Source organism: Camarhynchus parvulus, chromosome 3, assembly GCF_901933205.1.
Source record: "Camarhynchus parvulus chromosome 3, STF_HiC, whole genome shotgun sequence".
In the NCBI taxonomy this organism is placed as follows: domain Eukaryota; kingdom Metazoa; phylum Chordata; class Aves; order Passeriformes; family Thraupidae; genus Camarhynchus; species Camarhynchus parvulus.
In genome coordinates, this window is record NC_044573.1 from 90,549,129 (window position 1) to 90,565,353 (window position 16,225).

General features: G+C 37.0%; 1 protein-coding gene across 2 annotated transcripts in view; it reads left to right on the plus strand.

The window, feature by feature from the left end:
• Nucleotides 1–16,225, plus strand: part of IBTK (inhibitor of Bruton tyrosine kinase) — a 54,193-nt gene that overhangs the window by 18,691 nt on the left and 19,277 nt on the right. For both annotated transcript variants that reach the window (XM_030944865.1, XM_030944866.1), the window contains exons 9-20: nucleotides 223–346; nucleotides 3,057–3,234; nucleotides 3,933–4,107; nucleotides 4,915–5,505; nucleotides 7,269–7,355; nucleotides 8,281–8,363; nucleotides 8,462–8,499; nucleotides 10,244–10,337; nucleotides 10,725–10,826; nucleotides 11,585–11,702; nucleotides 13,359–13,419; nucleotides 14,776–14,903. In XM_030944865.1, coding sequence (XP_030800725.1) covers nucleotides 223–346; nucleotides 3,057–3,234; nucleotides 3,933–4,107; nucleotides 4,915–5,505; nucleotides 7,269–7,355; nucleotides 8,281–8,363; nucleotides 8,462–8,499; nucleotides 10,244–10,337; nucleotides 10,725–10,826; nucleotides 11,585–11,702; nucleotides 13,359–13,419; nucleotides 14,776–14,903 — 1,779 coding nt within the window. The remainder of the gene's footprint in view (nucleotides 1–222; nucleotides 347–3,056; nucleotides 3,235–3,932; nucleotides 4,108–4,914; nucleotides 5,506–7,268; nucleotides 7,356–8,280; nucleotides 8,364–8,461; nucleotides 8,500–10,243; nucleotides 10,338–10,724; nucleotides 10,827–11,584; nucleotides 11,703–13,358; nucleotides 13,420–14,775; nucleotides 14,904–16,225) is intronic.

The following is a 16,225-nucleotide window of genomic DNA, read 5'->3' on the forward strand; positions in this document are numbered from 1 at the left end:
CAATGTGATATATTTAAAAACAAACAAAAGTTATAGTCTGCTGTAATATTAGCAACTATGTTAATAGAACCAGTAGGATGAAACTAAACATAAGTAATTTTTCAGTGTCACTGCCTCAACTTTACTTTTTTATTGCTTGTGTAAATTAAAAAGGTAACTGTCATAGAACCAACATTAAGTACCCATATGGAGATACTAATTTAACTTTTTGTGTTCTTTCAGACAGCTGAACCTTAAAAAAGTTCTTGTCAGTGGGGGATATTTGGAATATAAAGTAGATACCCAGCATCTTAAGGAAAATGGGGGTCAAAAGACTTGCATTCTGGCACTGGATGAAGCTGGAAGGGTAGGTTGTTATAATTATAATTATATAGCAGGCTGCATAGTGATTAATTGAACTTTAAATGTAAGACAGGACAAAGTCATGCATAGAAAATAACAAATTTCACAGAATCATAGAATATGCTGAGTTGGAAGGGACCCACAAGGATCACCATGTCTAGCTCCTGGCCCTAAACAGGACCATCTCCAAGAGTCACACCAGGTGCCTGAGAGCATTGTCCAAATGCTTCTTGGACTCTGTGATGGTTGGTGCTGTGATCCCTTCTCTGAGGAGCCTGTTCCAGGGCCCAAACACCCTCTGGGTGAAGAATCTTTTTGCAGTAAACCTGCCCTGACACAGCTTCAGGCCATTCCCTCGGGTCCTGTCACTGTCACCACAGAGCAGAGATCAGTGCCTGCCCCTCCTCTTCCCCTCACAAGGAAGCTGTAACTGCAGTGAGGTCTCCCCTCAGTCTCCTCCAGGCTGAACAGACCAAGAGCCCTCAGCTGCCCCTCACGCACCTCGAGTGAGGCTGCCCCAGTGCAGAGCAGAGCAGGACAATCCCCTCCCTTGCCCAGCTGGTGATGCTGTGCCTGATGCCCCCAGGACAGGGTTGGCTCTCCTGGCTGCCAGGGCACTGCTGATTCACGTTCAACTTGCCATTGACCAGGACCCCCAGGTGCTACTTTCCAGCATCTCATTCCCCACTCTGTCCATACATCCAGGGTTGGCCTGTTCCAGGTGCAGAATCCAGCACTTTCCCTTGTTGAACTTCACATGGTTGGTGGTTGCCCAGCCTTTCATTTGTCAAGGTCTCTGCAGTGCCTCCCTGCCCCGGAGGCAGTCAGCAGTTCCTCCCAATTTTGTATCATCTGTGAACTTGCTCAGTGTCTCTTCCGGTCCTGCCTCCAAGTCATTTATGAAGATGTTGAAGAGAACAGGGATGAGGGGCCCTGTGGAACAACCCCAGTAAATGACAAGTCACCAGTCTGATGTCACCCCATTCACTATTTTTTTCTTCCCTTACTCTTTTTAAGTGCTGGTTACAGGACCCTACTAAATCCCTTTTTCGATCTGCTTACTGAGACATCTCAACCTTCACTGCCATCTAGTGGTGTTTACAAAGAAGCTTTTCCTACTGAAATGCCTTCTTAAGCAATGTTGAAAAAGGTGCTTGTATATCAAAATAAGGAGCAATGTGGTTATTTCTTTTTCTTTCCTCGCATTTGGCTAAATTATGTTTTGAGATCTTATCTTTTCGTTAGGTCACTAGTTGTCTCAGAGATTATAAACTTTCAATTCAGTATTTGATCATGTGAGGTGTAGCCTCTAGCATCTGTAGTATTGGTAGTGCCCCTTCAACATCTTTGGGACATTGCTTTAGTAGGAAGAGATTACTTGATCTTCCTGCATCAGAGGAAAAATGTCCATGTGCATTTTATATCTTTCAGTGTTGAATACTGACAAGTATTGGGATCATCACTGCTTTCAGGCATTACAAATTATTGACTAATGAGAGGGATGGGATCTTAAAACTTGGGTTTACTGAGTCAGTGCTTCCTGGTTTGGCATGATTGCACTTTCTTGAAAGGAGTACTTTCTGAAGGGAGGACTTTCTAATTGCACTTTCTGAAGGGAGCCTAGAAAATAAAAATCACAAGGGGAATCTTGTATATGCATACTTGAAGAGAAGATGTGAAGAAGATGTGAATGGTGCCCAGAGCCAGTACCAGAGGCAGTGGACACAAACTGAAATAGAGCAGGCTCTATCTGAATATTGGGAAGCACTGAGGGTGGTCCAGCACTGCCACAGATTGCCAGTTAAGGTTGTGAAATAACATCCTTGGAAATACTCACTGTCTGTACATGTTCCTGTCTGGACATGTTCCAGGGCAGCTGTCTCGGGGTAGTCCTGCTTGAGCAGAGGGTTGGACTACAAAACCTCCAAAGATCTCTTTCAATTTCAACATTCTCTAATTCTTAGGGCTCAAGGCAGGGGAAATGTAATAGATTACTCAAGTTCTTCTGTCCCTTCCTTATGTGGATGCTAACAGACCTGTGCAGGTCCTTCAGTGGTAGAAAATGAAGGTCTGACTTTAGCGCTGCTGATGCTACATTCTGACTTTACCTTGCTGGGGACTACCTTTCAGACATATGCAGTGTACCTTGTTGGGGTCTTGCTGTGCATGCACTGCTTCATATTCCTGAGGGTTTTGAAGTTGGTGTTTGGTCATGATCTTCATTTCAAACCTAGACTGGTACAGAGAAATTTGAGATTTTTGTCAAACAATTAACAGGAAATGGTTTAAATTTCCAGTGTGCTAGCTTTGAATTTTGTCTAATTTACAAGCAAACCAGCTGGACAAATCTGTAAATTAAAAACTAGATAAAACTTGTTTCTTGACTTGACTTTTACTCTCCTTGTCAAGATGTCAGTAAAACCTGTCCTATACTTGACTGCTGTGAAGATATTTCAGTATTTGGAGAAGCTTTTCAGATACTCTTCATGAGCAAATGGATCTTGATATCATGATAGATTTTCTTTGTTTTACTTGTGGATTCTCTCTAATAGATGCTCATAACACTTTATCCTAAAATTTTGAAGAATGTCTTTCTCCTTTTATATGCAATTTTGAGATGGCATGTTCTTGTGTTGAAAAAAGTAGTGTGTAATATGTAACTGCTTTTAAATGACATGAGGATTTTCCCTTTCTTGAAAAATTTGGTATTATAGGTGTTTTGCTGGAAGTCATCTAACAACTCCATGAAGCAGTGTCGTTGGGTGTATGGCCGGCAAGTCTTCATGTCTGATGTTGCCTTGAATGGGAATGAAATCATGTTTGTCACACATGATGGTGAAGCCTTTACAGGGAAGTGGCTGGAAGAAGGGAAAAAAAACTCAGAAAAGAAAGGTTAGCCATGATTTCTTAGTGGTTTTTAAGTACTTTTAAATCAGTAAAAAAGTTTAATTGAATCTTTACAATCTCTAACAGTATTATTATGTGTCAAGTTTGTTCTTTCCTCTGTGACTGACAGTTTTTAGCATTGACTGCTCCTGGACTCTTTCCTCAGTAATACTAAGATTGACTTTGCACCCTTCAGTACACCTTTAGGTGGAGATTTCTGGGAAAAAAAGTACTTCAGGAGAATAATAGTAGCACAGTGATCTAGTGTAATGATCTTGTCACATACTAGATGATGAGTCCAAAGAGAATTGTTATTGAGCAAGAGAAGGAGCATATACTTGCTTGCTCTGCTAAGTCTGTGAAATCTGTTTCTCAGTCCCTTATCTGGGCACAATTCAGGGTCCAAAGCAACTTCCACCTTATTAACTTGGCTCATATTACTGAAAGTTGGTCCTGATGGTTTGTTTTTCTGCAAGGAATATATCTGTCTCATACAGGACAAAATTTTAACTGAAATTGTCAGCTCTCCTCCTATATACTCTTTAAGTAAGCAAGCTGAAATATTCAGCATGGTTTAGCCTTATTCAATTACTCCATCAATGGACATACCAAAGTCATAGTCTTGCCTTTTTGTTGTATTAGTTGTATTTTAATTAGCAGGATCTTTCTGTGATGTGTATTCACTTTCTGTTTTTTTTTAACAGAACCTGTATCAAGCCTTCAGCATCCTTCGTGTGATGTGACTTGTGAACATGATACAACCAGTGTGTATGAAAGAATTCGACTTCAGAAGCTGACTTTTGTCCACCGAGCTGTCAGCATTGCCACTGATCCTAGTGGCTGCAATTTTGCTGTATTACAGTCAGATCCTAAAACCAGGTATATTTAAGATAGCAACAGCTGTAATTTTTCCTTTTTTGTGTGTGTGATTGTGATTGAACAACTCTTTTCCAAACGGATTTTGGCTCATATAGAAGTCACAGTAAATACAGTTATCCATACTGCTAGAGAGCAGTACTTTTTTAGTAATTATGTTGAAGTTATCTAAAGGCCTAAGCTTATGTATTTGCATAATAATAGACATTATTGATGGTTTATCTGAAGTGTTTAAGGCAAGCATTTGCCATGTATTTCCTAACACACTCTGAGTTCTAAATATTGTAGAAATTCACCCCTTCAGTAATCACCATTAATCAGCTTTTAAATAAAAGTGACAAGTGAATTTTTGAGTGTTTGGAAAGAAATGTGTAAAGCAAAATAAATAAATAGAATACTGGACCATGTTTCTTATGCTCTCATAATAGTTTCCTAGCTGAACATTAGCTTTTTTCCCTTATTGCTTTAGTTTGTAATATGAAGTACAGCAAATGTTTCTGTGTTTTCACATTGGAAAAATGAGATGAAGATAAGATAGTTCTGATAATACTGGTACAGTGTAAAGGCAAAATACTATATACTGTAAATATACTGAAGCTAGACAGGTTTTATTTATGTAGTTATTCATGAATAAATACCATATTATTAGTTATTTTTGTAAAGAACAGGACAAGAAATGTTGAGCAGTGCAGTAATGTAAGAAACAAAGAAACCAAATGGAAACATCATTGTTCTCATCATTAAACATACTATGTAAAACGTGATGAAGGTTTTAAATAGTGTTTTATTATGGATTTGATTTTGTTTTAGTCTCTATGAAATTCCAAGTGTGTCACTATCAAGTTTTGGAATGGATTTTGGCAAACTGTTAGATGAAACAGATGAAATGGACAGCATCCATGATGTGACTTTTCAGATCGGCACAAGAATGTACCCCGTGCACAAATACATCTTGGCTGTACGCTCTGACTTCTTCAGGAGGCTCTTTCTTGCCAGTGACAACCAGCTAGACACTCCAGACATCTACCGTAAAGATGAAGATGCTGTTGGATGTGATCTCTATGTAATTGAGAAGGTCCATCCAGATCTGTTTGCATACCTTCTGCAGTTCATATACACTGATACTTGTGATCTTTTGACTCATGGTTATAAGCCAAAAATCTCATATAAAGAAAAATCAGAATATCAAGATACTTTAATTTCTAATCTCAGCAAAATGAGCTTTGATGAAAATGTCAATGGAAAGTCTGCATTTGAGATTTATAGAAATAATCAAGTGCAAGTTATAAATGAAAAACAGAAGAGCAAATCTAAAAAAGGCAAAGCTGGTGACGAAGCTAACCTCATTAAAATGTTGCAAAGTGCAGCAAAGAAGTTTGGGCTCAGCAATTTAAGTGGAAGGTAGGTGAAAGGAAATGCATTTCTATTTTGACAAGCTCTCCCTGGAGTTTTTTTATGTAATCTGATCTAACTTCATTTTTTATGACAATAGTGGAAATTAAGACACTGATGTTAGAATAGAAACTAGGGGGAGATGATGAGGGGATGCTACTTAGGAACTGACTGGGCTTATTTCCAGTACATATAGGAGTTTCAGGTTGGTGGGTGGTGAGCTATTCCATCACTGTTTGGGCATCACTTGGTTTGTATGTGCTCATTCTGTTAGCATTATTACATTTTTCCATTCTTTTTCTGCCCTATTAAACCTGTCTTTCTCAACCCATGAATTATACTATTTTTTCCCCAGTTTTCTCCCCCATCCCACTGGTGGGTGGTGAGGGCAGAGTGAGTGAGTGAGTGAGGGACTGTGTGGTCTTTAGCCAGATGAGTTAAATCATGACAGTATCCTCTAAGACATGAGCTCTGTGAGGTTTGATACCTGGTATAAATCATCGGACTTTCCAGAAAGACTGTTGTACAATGTCAGTACTGGTTATGTTAGAGACAGCTGATCTAACTGAATTTCGAACTGCATAATTTCTATGCTGTGGTCTGTAGTCTTTTCACAAGACAGCAAATGTATTTAGTATAAAACACCATAAAGCAAATTTAAATTCTTGCTCAAGTGATGTAATTTTTATGTTACATACTGAAACAAGTGGAATTGAGATCAAATGTCTCTGTAGAACTGCGTTAATCAGTTCAGGTTTTTTTTTTCCTGCATTTGTCTCTTCCAGAGAGGAATATGAGCTTTTTCAGGGCAGTTTTCTTACTGTTCTTCTTGCATACACAATCAAGATGTGAGGCTGCTGCTAAAACTGAGTTGCTAAGTAACACTTCTGTGGTAAAGTACTTTGCTTTAAAGGTGTATTACTTTGTAATCCACCAGCAGCACTCCTGTGTCTTTACCATCCCATTCACAAGCCTCCTTTTATGAATTAGGATGCTAAAAGAGCCCGTGCTGAATCCTGTCACAGACATTTCCTTTATGAAAAATCCTCTCTCAGGATTTTTCCTGCTGAAGCTGACAAGTTCAGCAACAAGACATAAACAATAGGTTATCTGCTGCTGTGGAATGCAACAGGATTCTGTCTGGATTGGCCCAGATTAGATGTTTAGAAATAAAGGCCAATCCAGAACTGAGAGCTCTCTCGGACTGTGCCGAGAGAGCGGAGTTTGTCGTCATTCTTTACTTTTCTATTCTTAGGTTAGGTAGCAAGTTCTAGAAACTCTCCTTTCCTTTTCTTTTTAGTACAGTTTAAATAGATGTATATATCATAAAATAATAAATCAAGCCTTCTGATCATGGAGCCAGATCTATGTCTCTTCCTTCACCCTGAAACTCCTTGTGAGACAACCCCTTGTGACAACCCCTTGTCACAGAATCCCAACCACTGTCTTTGCTCAGTTTGTTGACTGGTACTGATATGTATTTAACTTTCTGTTTTTTGACTCTGTAGTATTGAACTTTGGCATTAACTATACAGTATAGGTTTCATCTAAGATAATAAATACATATCTAAGGTGAGGAAAGAATGTCAGTTCCGTTTTGCATCTTCCTTGAAGACCTTTCAAGTAACAACTGGCTTCTATTTTTGTATGATGATTCGTTTTCGTGTTCGCAATATGAGCCCACTGAAGTACTGTTACTTTGTGGAACTGTTCTTAATGGTTTGAAGTGTATACTAATCATATTGCTTATTACTAATGTTAATAATTTGCAGGTTGGATGGAGTCAGATTAGAAAATGGAAAAATTAACGTTGTCAACAAGAAGAATGGGAACAAACCAAAGTTAAATCAGAAGAAATGGTAATTTTTTTAAATCAACTTTCCCTACCCCACTATCTTCCTCTTCTGTCATCTCTTTATATGTTTAGTAAGGGCTGAGGTTGATCCAACTGCATTTTAACTTCTCGTATGCAATTGTCTCTATCATAGTAACTCAGGTTTGGAAGTTCTCTGTAGATATTTATAGACTTGATCTGTAGATCAGTAATTGGGGATAGATTACGTGTGGTATATCCTTGTTTCTTTTTACTGTACCTTCATGTGTTCTGTGGATTAACTGTATCATTGAATGCTAATGCCAGCAGAAATGTAATGGGTAATCCCGTCAAAAGCAATTTGACTTCTGTAAATCTGCTTTCTGTAACAATAAGAATACATGGATTGGAAATAAGCAAATGCATAGTATGCTTTCTAATTTGCTTTTAGCAAAGTGATGTTTGTTTGTTAATTCCATTGATGTGATCGAGTTACTTATACCCGAAGTCCTGGATAATCTGTCTATATAGGAAAAGCAACATTGCATGACAGTAGCTGGTTTCACAGAATTGGGGTTCATTCCTAAAATGCATCATCAAGGCCTATGGTGCCTCCTGATATTGAAGAAATAGATAACTTAATCATTTAAGACTATTTAAGATTGATGAAAATAAGCCATAATTAATTTATTTAATCATAGCATTTTTGAAACAGTAATTGACTGAGTTATGAAGGAAATATTTCAGATGGAATTTTTGAAGCTTAACTTTGGACAAAGAAATTCTCCCTGGAAAGTATTGTGCCTGTTCTTTTGGGTTCATGTTCTGTGGTATTATTAAAGGTCAAGTGTATGTTATTTCAAAGGATAAATCCTAACTTGCTAAAGTTATCATTTAATTGTAGAGTTTACAGCTTGTAATAGTTGTAAATCTGAATAGTCACAGTTCTGATACTATTAAATATCTTCTAGTTCATACCTCTGCGATGTGACCCTGAAATCTTTAGATGGAAAGGAATTCCCGTGTCATAAGTGTGTACTTTGTGCAAGACTTGGTATGTGTGTGTTTTTATATCTTTATATAACATAAGTTATATTGTCTTTTTTAACTGTCATTTTATTGCATCTTGAACTGAAATGCCTTTCTTTACAGATTATTTTCACAGCATGTTAAGCAGCTCGTGGATTGAGGTAAGTTTGCCAAAACCATGTGTGATGGTACATTTTTTTGCATCAAATAAGTGACAGCTTTTCAGTTTTTCCTATAATAACATATCCAAAATGCTAGGGAAAAGAAAGGGTTGGATTCTTTGATTCTATTTGCGAGGAAAAAACCCCACAAGCCACATTTTTGATTACACTTTATTTGTACTACTGAGATTGTGTATTAAATGAGAATAGCAAATGTAATACTGTATATTGAAGGAAATTACTGCTTTTGTTTTCGGGGTTTAGTTTGAGCTAGTTCATGGATTTATAAAAACCATTGACTGGACTGTTCTTATGGGATATTGCTTTGGATGAATTTTCATTTTCTTTCTGTAAAAGATTGTACAATTTAAATTGTATGCAGTTTGGAATATCTTGTCATATGTACTGAGTGCAAGAGAGAACAGGATTGAGGGTCAGTGTGTAGAACTCCAGTTGACTTTTGCTGTTAAATGAAGTAGAGGATATCAGGGATATTCTACTTAGTCACCAACTGCTGCTTCAAAAGGTATAGATCTTTGATTTGTCTTGGTTCCTATTTGCCAGCTGTGTGTCAATGCCCTGGTTGTTCCTGGACATTGTAATTTCATCAAATGTCTCTGTTTAACTACCTGAGCACTATTGATAATGTTTATCGAAAGGGAGGAATAGTCTAAGTGGAGAAGCATTTTTCTGAGATGGAAAACTAAAGCATTGCGCAGGAGTTCCTCAAATTTCTTAGCTTTCTGGCAATACATTAAGAACATTCAGTACTTAAGTGAATTACTGGCAGTTCTGTTCTGCTGTGAAACAGAACTTCACCTGTCCTCCAGGTTACTGTGCTGCCTTTTCCTAAATCATCCCTGAGAAAACATATTTGCAACACTGTGAGACAAATTATTGATTTAAGCGTTTTTTTTTTTAAGTGTTGAGTGTCCATTTGTATCATAGTTTTGTATATCCAGTAGTATGTAGTTCATAAGTTGCCTATTATTTTGTAAGTAAACCTAAATCAACCTAAATTAATAAGTAAATATTTTATGAAGCAAGGGCTGTAGATGTTATATAAAAACCTTAATGTCTGTAAGAGATTTTTAACCTTTAGAGGAAAAATATGTCAGTACCCAGTAGCATGTTCTAAAGCAAAGTAAATATTTTAGTATGAAGCTTTACTTGGGTACCACCTGAAGTAAACCAAAATTGTTGCTGACAGTTGCATGGTTTAGTGGCCAATTTTTGCTCTTATGAAAGCTTTATCTTAATGGTTAGGATGGTTCAAATGGAGGGCTTGATGAGGACCTTGTTTTCAGAGGTATTAACAGTAGTGACTACTTATTTGGGAACTCGTGATTTCATTAGCTCTTTTGACCTTGAAAGGAAAGCAGTTCAGTACTTGCATAGAGGGTTCCTGTAGTTCTACTTTTAGGCAATTGTTTGTAAAGTAATATAGTCAAGGAGGATTGTTAGAGTAGATGATCAAAGTGATCAAACATGAAACTGTTTCATGGGTATTTATTCAGAAGTTTGAAAAGATTTTAATTGCTTTGCTACAATCAATTCTTGATTGAGAAACTTGGACAGATTTTGTACAAATGCTTAAGTAATTAACGTTGAAAATGTCACCTTCAATCTGAGTTATTTTCTTAATATAGGTACTGTCTTAATTTTGCATTTTTTTCCAAGTAGTCAGCCTCTCTTATTCTTTCTATTTCTTCTTTTTTTTTCTTTAAATGTTTCTGCTTTTTAGGCTACCTGTTCAGCTCTGGAAATGCCCATCCATTCTGACATACTACAGATAATTGTGGATTACTTGTATACAGATGAAGCTCTTGCCATCAAAGGTGCCATTAATATATTTTCAACTGTAGCTCTTGCAATGTTTATATTTTTAAAATAGAAATTCAAAACGTAATATGCTTGTGTTGGAGTTACATTTAAAAAAATCAAAATTCTTGACTCTTTCTTTGGAGTTTGAGGGGATAGCTGTACCCCAGGCCTTGTTTTACCTTTTCTTTAGTTTGTCAAACTGCAGTTTTCCTTTTCCCTCCTTCTGTTGCTTCAAAAAGTGGATTGTTGGTGCTCTTCTAAGCTATTTCTTGTGCTGTGAAAATCCCATCAAAATTTGCGAAGCCATTATATTTGTGCTTTGGTAAAATCTCATTGAAACTGTCTGTTTTATAGTTGCTTTTGATTTGCCCCCAGTGTTTATATGATGCTTTGTTTTCCAGATTCTCAAAATGTGGAATTCATATGTAACGTTCTTGTGGTAGCAGACCAGCTTCTTATATCCAGACTCAAAGAAATCTGTGAAGTAGCAATTGCAGAAAAATGTGAGTCCTTCCACATGTATTGTGAAGGGTTAGAGAACAAAAAATGGTATTTTTAGGTGTTCTTGCCTTTTGCAGCCCAGAATTTGTGTATCTTCCTTTCATGTGATTATATTTTGACGTTCATTGCATGTCTGTTAATAATTGCTTCTTTAGTCTGAGCAATACTCTAGTATTAACATGATCTTCCATTACTTATGCTCAGGCTCTTTAATAAAAAAAGTAAAAAAAAAACCAAAACAAAACAAAACCCAAAAACCCCAAAAATCTAACCCAAATGAAATCTTCATTTCATTGAATTGAAATTTCTTTTCTTTAAAGTATGATAAAATGAATTCTGTTTCTATTTCTGTCCTTGTATTTAGTGTTCCCTCTCTCCTGTTTCACTCTCCTTATTTTTTATTTATCTCTACTAAATTGGAACATTTGGAAGTTTAACAACTGTTTATGCTATTTCTGAAACTTACTGTTTTTATATTTCTTTTTCCTTTTTGTTTTCATGGGTTTTCATGTTTTGAAACTGATCTGTTTGTAGGCAGGGCTTTTTAGTTCTGTGAAGCAGCCATTGCATACAAGCTGCTGCAAAGTTGCATGGAGCTTCCTATAGTTTATGGCCACTGGAGCATTAACATTTTTTCTAGGAATGGGATAGTATAAGATACGTTTCAATAACTAGATCATGCTACACAATAAGTCTTAAAATGGCTGCTTGATACTACAGCCAATTATCTAATTTAGTTTGCTGTGTTTTGTTTCTGCAGTGACCTTAAAGAATGCTGCTGAGCTGTTGGAGTTCTCAGCAATGTATAATGCTGAACAGCTAAAATTGTCCTGCTTGCAGTTCATAGGACTCAACATGGCAGCTTTGCTTGAAGCAAGGTAAGCAGGAATGCAAATGTGTTCATGTATTAGTTGTAAAATTTAAAAAGCCCAAAAAGGTAGAAGGATTGGAATAACTAATATGGACAGTTTAATGTTAAAATGCAGCTGAATGCTCCTAGTTTAAAGGTAGGCTCATTTTTGTCAGTTAGGGAGAGATAAGCTAGTTAAATCTCTGTACATACTGTACCAGTTCTGTAGTACAAAACCATATGTTACAGTCTGGCATGAAGAACCTCTCTGGAATTCAGCAGGCTTTAACATTAGGTCTAGTCTTTTTTGGGGTTTTAAAAGCTTTTTTGAAGATGCATAAAACTGCTGTGAGGCTTTTCCCTTCATTTGGAGGTTGTTTTTTTGGGGGATGGGGATTATTGTGGGGATTTTTTTGTTTGTTTTAGGACTGTTTGTTTGGGTGGGTTTTTTTAAAAAACATGGTTGTTAGCAATGAATATTTGATTTATTTTAAGTAGGTGTATTAAATAGCTGCTTCATTTTCCAAAGAGGATGGACCTGTCCTCTGGTAGTCTTTTTGCTTTAACGTCTGAAGTGAGAGCTGAACAAATTAATTTATTATCCTTGCTTTCCACAGTGGTTCTAAAGTTCTGAGAAGATGAAGGTGTGCTCTGGCCTTCCTTCTCTTGATGCATTTGGACAGGCCGTCAAGTTGTTTCCTAAGTACATATCATCTTCTCAGAGCAAACCTTATCAGCACTGAATTAAGTTCTTTTCTAGCAAAACCTTAAGAAATGCACCAAAAAACCCAGCCAAAAAAAGAAAAATCTCAATTGTGAGTTCTCTCTCTCCTTTTTGCCAGACTTCTTTTCACTTAAAGAAGTTCTTAGAGATCTGAAACAGTTCAGAATGCCAGCATTTCATTGCCACGTCACACAGTGGCTTCACTTGCATCCCAGATGCAGAAGTTCATTCATGTTAGCAATTTCCCTCTTCACCTCTCTATAAAATATAAACATTCCAACCTTTGATTTTGGAGAGAAGAGTTAAAATCTAGTAATATTGCCTTAAATATTACCTGGAATTCAGACTTGTTTCGTCTTAAGCCTGCATGTAATATTCTTACTACAATTAGGAGTCGGGCTACATTTTAATGAAAATCTGAAAATGTTAGTATTGGGTAGAAAGAGTTTTAATTTGAGAAACCTTGAGAAACAGAGCTAACTCCTGACAACTTTTTGCAAGGAGAACTGCTCACATGGACAAGACTGTTCTGTTGAGTCAAGTTTGTTGCTGTAGTATTATTTATTGGCATAAATGTCTATGTTGTGTGTTGTGTTTGAGTTTTATGGAGAATTTACATAGGTTTGGAGTATTTAGATACATGTCAGGAGGACAGTATGCAGAAATAGGTAAAGCTACCAGTTCTTGGTAACTTAACTATATAGGTCTGTTTTGGCTGTGACCTTAGGTAAAAGTAGGTAGGAAGGTTGTGTGTTTAATCCCACACTACAACAAAGGTATTATTGATTAGTTTTTACTTTGTGTTCAGTGTCTTCCTTTAGACTCTGATCACCATGAATAGGTGATAATACCTGTAGGTGAGATTCATCCAAAATGTTAATCTGAATTTTTAATTAATGTGATTTTTTAATAAATTGCTAAGATGGTATTTAAGGATAAAGATAATTATTTTTTATTTAGGACTCTGGATGTCTTAAGTGATGAAGTTGTGAAGGATCTTTCGGTTTATTACAGGAAAATGGTAAGTTGTACAACTTGAGTATAAGCTGATTAGGTGTAAAATGAGAATAGATGTGATAAATATGTACCTGCTGAGTCTGTAGGTGACAGGCTGAAACGGAACATCTGACTCAAAAGATAAAGTTGTCTTCTGCTATTATCACTATCAAGGAGTCCATATTTCATCATTCACTAGCTACTGCTGCAAGTGTTGTGTCTTTTAAATTAATTATACAGATTAAACGTATTAATGTTCTGTAATTAAGTTGCTTGGAACAGTGTAAGCAAAACCTATGGAAAAAGAACATCCCTTACTTAGAAGAAAGCTAAAAAGTTCAGGCTGATCGTACAGATATTAACATCAGTAAGAGGAATAATGTGAAAATTGAATTGTAATACAATGGTGAAAGCCAAGACCATTATAATCCAGTATTCTCTTACTGTAAAAGATAAATGTGTGCAACATCTTTAAGCATTTTTTGCCATAAATTAACAATAGATGAAGCATGGGCATTTTGAGTCCGTCAATTTGAGATATTTCTCCAATTTTGCTTAAAGATATAACTTAAGTTTTGTCTTGGTTTGGAAAGACAGGAGTCTGCTAAGGAAGGCAGGAGCCTCCCCTGAAATTGAGAATGTAAACCCTCCCCACCCCTCCAAATTGCTATAATTTTAAATTGAGGGGCTCTCAGGCAAAGATATGGGAGCAGGCAATAACAGTTCTTTAATAGGGAAGAAATAAAAAGAATAAAATAAACAATACAGTCCACTGGAACAACACTGACAGAGTCAGAACCCAACCTGACACCCTGTTGGTCAGGGTGTTGGTGGCAGTCCGTTTGAAAATGTGGCTGCAGTCCTCTGAAGTATCGGGGGTGGTTCTGTTGGAGCAAGGGGGTTCTGTAGAGAAGGATGTAGTCTTCCTCTGAAGATCCAGGAGGAAAAGGTAGCTGCTGTTCCTCTGGGGAATCTCGTGGAGAAAAACTAACTGCAATTTCAGAATCTCAGAGTATATTGGGGTGGCAGTGCTTGGCTCCTCCCTCTGGGCGGAGCATCTCACAATGGGATGTTATAGTTCTTATCAGTCATGCACTGATATTCAATAGTCTGTTATCAGCAGAGGTCCTGAGGGAGGTGTGAATGTGGTCATTCAAAGAGAGAGATAAGGCAAACTGCTCACTTGACAAGGTAATCAGCCATACAGATGGTAATGGAAAACATCTTGCATGCAATCTTCAACAAGTTTATAAGCTTGTAAAGTAATTAATTACCTGATCTGTGAAAATGTTTTAAATGATGCACGGTTTTGGCCCTCTTACATAAATTTGCTAGCATACAACTTCAGTGAAACTTAATGCAACGGCTTTTACAACTACAGATTCCAGCTATGGTCAGGAGAGTAATTACTCCATATCCAGATGGACCTGATATAAGTTCTTTTGAGCCTGAAGATGGAGAGAACTTTGTCTTTTTAAGGGACGAAATGAATACAGAACAAAATTCTCAGTAAGTATTTGTTTCTATCAATATTTTTAACTGGATGAACTGTGTGTGGTATTGGTGCCTGACTGCATTTAAGTTCAGAATTGAAAGATTAAGAAATGAGATTTCAAAGACCATTCTCAGTTTCCTTAAGTCTTTGAAAATGTTGCAAAACTGCAGCAGAGCACTTTCAATTTATAAGTGGCATATGAGTAAAGGTTGCAAAACGAGCATTCACAGCGATGTTTGGGGGTTGTGCATGTGATGAGAGTATCTGTATATGTGTGAGACCAACTGTGCAGTTCATTATGCTTCGCTGAATTAGGAGAGATCAAAAGAGAAAAAACTAGACTTGAATGTACTATAGATCTGTATGAAAAATTGTGATAATCTAAATTTCTTGATATTAACAGACTTGTCAAATGAAATACAGAGTTTTGTAGTATGATAGGATGGCTTGGTAACAGGCTTCCAAATAGTGGGATAAAACATCAGCCTGCAGAAAAAGCCTCACCTGCAGTATTGTGTACTGTTCTGAGCACGTGTGTCAGGAAAAGTTGCACTAAATAAACAAGTGTAGGTAAGAACTAGTAGATCAAGGAAACTGAGAGGCGATTTTGTATTCGACTTCAAGCCTTTCAGTGGTTTTTAAGGCTGGGTGGTAGCTTCTAGGGAATTGGGTAGTCCAAGGATTAAAAAATAGACACCACAAGTACTGTAAGGTTGTGCTGCAGGAGTTATTAAGTAGTTATGTAGTTACTTAACAAAAAGCTGCTTAAAGAAGCTTTGAAATAGTGCACTGTAGCTGCATTTCATGTAATTCTGAATATGTAGTTGCATTTAATGTAATTCTGAATATCTAGTAGTCCTGTTAAAATGAAAGATGTCTTCTTTGATTTCACTCTTCCTAATAGCATATGCAGGAACACATGACATTTAGATAACATCACCCTGTATCTGCTTTATTGTAAAATTAGTATTATCACAATGGCAATGTTTATGTTGGGGAAAATTGAGACCAACTGTGGCATTTATTAAGCTTCAGTAATTTAGGAGAAAGCAAGAGAGAAAAAAGTGGAGAATTGTCTGTAATTTGCTTTATGTCATTTGCTGTGAAATGTAGCAGGTTTAATCTGACCTAGGTGGCAGTGCCAGCCTGTGCAGCAGCTGTATCTTCCACTGTCTCAGCAGAAGTCTGTGTGCAGTATAATAGTCCAGAGGATAGATCTAGATTGGAAAGAGTTTTTTGCTTTTCCTCCTGGATTCTTCTTTTCCTCCAAAATCATTTCTGAAATGATTGTGCCAGTGCATAAGCAGAGAGGAGCAGGCAGAAAGTGCCAGCTGCT